The sequence below is a fragment of the Canis lupus genome, chromosome 27 (assembly GCF_003254725.2).
Source record: "Canis lupus dingo isolate Sandy chromosome 27, ASM325472v2, whole genome shotgun sequence".
NCBI lineage: Eukaryota > Metazoa > Chordata > Mammalia > Carnivora > Canidae > Canis > Canis lupus.
Genome location: NC_064269.1, coordinates 6,305,716 through 6,309,954, shown reverse-complemented (window position 1 = coordinate 6,309,954; position 4,239 = coordinate 6,305,716). Strand labels below are relative to the sequence as shown.

The 4,239-nt window shown below is 39.1% G+C and overlaps 1 protein-coding gene across 1 annotated transcript; it reads right to left on the bottom strand.

The window, feature by feature from the left end:
• Nucleotides 1-918: 918 nt before the first annotated feature.
• Nucleotides 919-3,959, bottom strand: LOC112678262 (olfactory receptor 8S1-like). Its single transcript, XM_025477444.2, is given in 2 exon segments — nt 919-2,273; nt 2,275-3,959. Coding segments are annotated over 2 exon segments (912 nt in total). The 5' UTR covers nt 2,362-3,959; the 3' UTR covers nt 919-1,448.
• Between the last annotated feature and the right edge of the window lie 280 nt (nt 3,960-4,239).

Below are 4,239 nucleotides of genomic sequence, written 5' to 3'. Positions count from 1 at the left end.
TTTGTAAGAAGTTAAGAAAATGCCAAAGAAAAAATCTTACTTTTGGCTGATTCTTATAAGGGTAGAAATACAATGATTCATATTAAATATTTCATTACAGAGGTCATGTGAGTCCGTTTATATACTTTGGGTTGTGAGCTTATTGTTTCCCCCTCCATGGCTCTTTTGTGACAAGAAATTAATTTATTTGATTGAATATATGTCAAAGCAACACTGGGCAGTAGACTCGGGTTTGGCTGAGTGAGACCATCAGATACTGAATAAACTAATTGGTTTGATATCCTCAGGATTGAGTGAAAACATCATTTTGAGACCGCATAGGCATTCACCAGTTTTGAGTTCCAACAAGGTCTCTATTCTAGTCAACAAACATAATCTCATCCCACACAGTAGTCACTACCAGTGAAAAAATATATTTTTTCTTTTTAATGAACTAAGACAGGTCTCCACTAATCTGTGTCTTTGCTTTCTGGCAACTAAGTATATCGATTTTTTAGGTTACTCCAGGTTAGGTGAATGAAACAAACTTCATTTAGTATCATCTTCAATTAGTAACTCATTTCCACTTTGAAGTGTGTTTCACACACATCTTTTTTTTTAAAAAAAGACAACAAAACACTTTGATGCCTATAATTCCAAAACTCTTGAACAAAATAAACAGATTTGGACATAGTCTATACTACTTCATCCCAGTACGTATTTCTCAGTCTTCATTGAATTTTCTTGCCAAATACTATAAAATAAGCAATAACACACTTAAACCTCTATTACCAAGATCCAAGAGGTTATTTTCTTTTTTATTTATTTATTTATTTATTTATTTATTTATTTTTATTGGTGTTCAATTTACTAACATACAGAATAACACCCAGTGCCCGTCACCCATTCACTCCCACCCCCCGCCCTCCTCCCCTTCTACCACCCCTAGTTCGTTTCCCAGAGTTAGCAGTCTTTACGTTCTGTCTCCCTTTCTGATATTTCCCACACATTTCTTCTCCCTTCCCTTATTTTCCCTTTCACTATTATTTATATTCCCCAAATGAATGAGAACATATAATGTTTGGATCTATACCCTCAAAACTATAGAACACTTCTGAAAGAAATTGAGGAAGACACAAAGAGATGGAAAAATATTCCATGCTCATGGATTGGCAGAATTAATATTGTGAAAATGTCAATGTTACCCAGGGCAATATACACGTTTAATGCAATCCCTATCAAAATACCATGGACTTTCTTCAGAGAGTTAGAACAAATTATTTTAAGATTTGTGTGGAATCAGAAAAGACCCCGAATAGCCAGGGGAATTTTAAACAAGAGGTTATTTTCATCAAATGGCAAATTTTTGAAGTGATCAAGTTAGACATTATTAATATATTTCATCACCTGTTCTCTCATTGTCTTATAACCAAATACAATATGAATTTTCCATATATAGAGAGACACAGTTATTGCTTCAACATTTTATGCAGAGCTGCCTTCACCTCCTGGTTCTTGAGGCTATAGATGAGGGGGTTCAGCAAAGATGTGATCACACTGTACTGAATGGAAACCACTTGTTCCAACTTAGAGCCTGAGAGGGGAGTCATGTACCTGAATAAAGCTGTGCCATAGTACAAAAGCACCACAGTGAGGTGGGAAGAACAGGTAGAGAAGGCTTTGCCTTGACCCCCAGAAGAACGGATGACTAGGATGGCAGAGATGATTCTAGAATAAGAGAAGAGGATGAGGGGAAGTGTCACAAATCCCAACAATGCACATGACCCAGCAAGAAGGACCTCATTGGCAGTAGCGTCAGTGCAGGACAGAGGGAAGAGAGAAGGAAGCTCACAGCAAAAGTGAGGGATGACATTGGGGCCACAGAAATGTAAGTTGTAGGTGAAAAGACTATTTGGCAAGGAGTTTAGGAACCCCACTGCCCATGCTGCAATTATCATCCCAACACAGAGAGGCCTATTCATAACCACACTATATAGGAGAGGGTGGCAGATGGCAGCATAGCGGTCATAGGCCATGGCTGACAGTAAGCAGGCCTCTGTGCTCCCAGAAAATATGAGAAAGAAACTCTGGGTCACACAGCCCCATGTAGAAATAGTTTTCTTTTGAGCTAATAAATTCTGCAGCATCTTAGGCATCGTTACTGAAGAAAGGCAGAGATCTAGAAATGACAGGTGACCTAGGAAGAAGTACATGGGTGTTTTAAGGTGAGAATCATTTCTGATCACCAGGATCATCATCAGATTCCCCATCAAGGTCAAGAGGTAAATCACCAGGGAACAGTACAAAAAGCATGGTCTGGATCTGAGGATTTCCGGACAGTCCTATGAGGACAAACTCGGTAATGATGGTAAGATTTTTCATGATTAAAGTTACTGGCCCTAGAAAGAAACATAATGCAGTTGAGTCATCCCAGATGAATAAGACTTTTTAAAAAAATGTGACTTCCAGCTTAGAGGTATAAATGAAAAACTATGAGGTCAAGAAGTTTCCCTCTGGGTCACATTCACCATCCCCATTATTATTTCAATTCTGGTGGCATGAGCACCCCAAAGTGCTTCCTCTGTAACTGGTTCTTTGAACTTTAATACCTATTTATTCAGGAAATATTTAATAAGCATCCAAGTGCTGGATACCGTACCAGATCCTGGGGATACAAATAATGCTTGAGACATTATTCCTGCCCTCAAAGGGCTTAGAATTTAACAGGGCAGAGAAACATGTAAAGAAGCAAAATAGTCTGTAATAACATAATGCATAGGACATAGCAATGGCACAAATATAAATTAATTGTCTCTGGATAACTTGGAAAATGAAGAATGGGTAATGCTTAGCCTGTTTTGGGATATTTACTCCACTAAGTAAACAAAGTGGAAGACAGTGCTCTAGGCAAAGGAAATGGCATGATCAAATATAGGGGAGGCATGAAATATTAGTGCCTCTCTGAAGAACTTCATCAGCTCAGAGTGGTTGGGTACAGGGTGATTCACAAGGGCATGTGGTGCTAAGTGTGAAGGTCATGTGATCAAATTGGTAGTTTAGAGACATTCACCCTGGGGACATGTGGAAGATGAGCTGGAGGCAAAGCAACATATAGTTAGGGCAGTGAGTTCATTCTTTTAGTAGATACTTACCAAATACCTACTATGTTCCCAGCACAATTCTAGACTCTTAGGCTGTATCATTGAACACAACAGACAAAAATTTTTATCTTCACAGAACTTACATTCTAGTTGGGAAATTTAGAAAATAAATAAAGACATAAGTAAGTAAGTATAATGTGTTAGAAGGTGCTATGTGCTATATAAAATAATAAAGCAGGGAAAGGGAGACGGCTAATATGGGGGTAGAGGAGGGCAGTGAGGTTTGCAATTTAAATAGTGTGGTCAGGAGAGGAGTGACTGAGATAGGGTTATTGGAACAAGGATTTGAAGGTGATGAGGTCATTATCCCTGCAAATGTTCTATGGATGGAGAATTGGGGGAGTATAGCACTGAGTCTAGTCAGAGCTGGTGAGGGGTTAACAGAGGCTGTAGCAGTGAGAGATTAGAGGAGACAGATTTGAGAGATATTGTTGAGATGAATTCTAAAGAATGTCATCACCAATTTGTTGTTTAGAGTGAAAGTAAGTAAATTAAAAATGATTCTCCAGTTTTTGCCTTTGGTAATTGAGTGGTCCCATTCACTGCAACAGGAGCATATTTGAGGCAAAGATAATAAACACAGTTTTGAATATGTTGTTTGATGAACCCTGTGAGACAGTGAGAGGGTGTCCAGAAGGCACTAAGAGATAGGGTCCTGAAGTTTAGAGAAGATATTTGGGCTGAATGTATGAGTCAAAGAGTCATAAACAAACTCACCCAGAGTGAGCCCATTTATAAGAGAAGACGCTCTGGGGTGGAGTTCCATATGACAGAAAAAATCCAATGGGAAAAAGAGAAAGAGAAACACAAAAGATCTCATTCAGCATGGTCAATCATGGACCCATGCCTTTCTGATTTGAAGGACCCACTGGAGGTCATACAGCACAATGCCCTGTTGATAGTTGAGGAGATTGAGGTCCAGTGAGGGAAGACATAACTCCTGCCACCAACTCCTTTACTCACCAACCCACCCATCATCCCTGTTTCTCTTTCTCTGCCTATTGTGTTAAGAACCCTCAGGTCTCAGCTCAAGGGTCATTTCCTCAGGGAAGCCCTTACTCTGCCACTATAATTTTCTTTTGTCACATTTGGTTTTCTA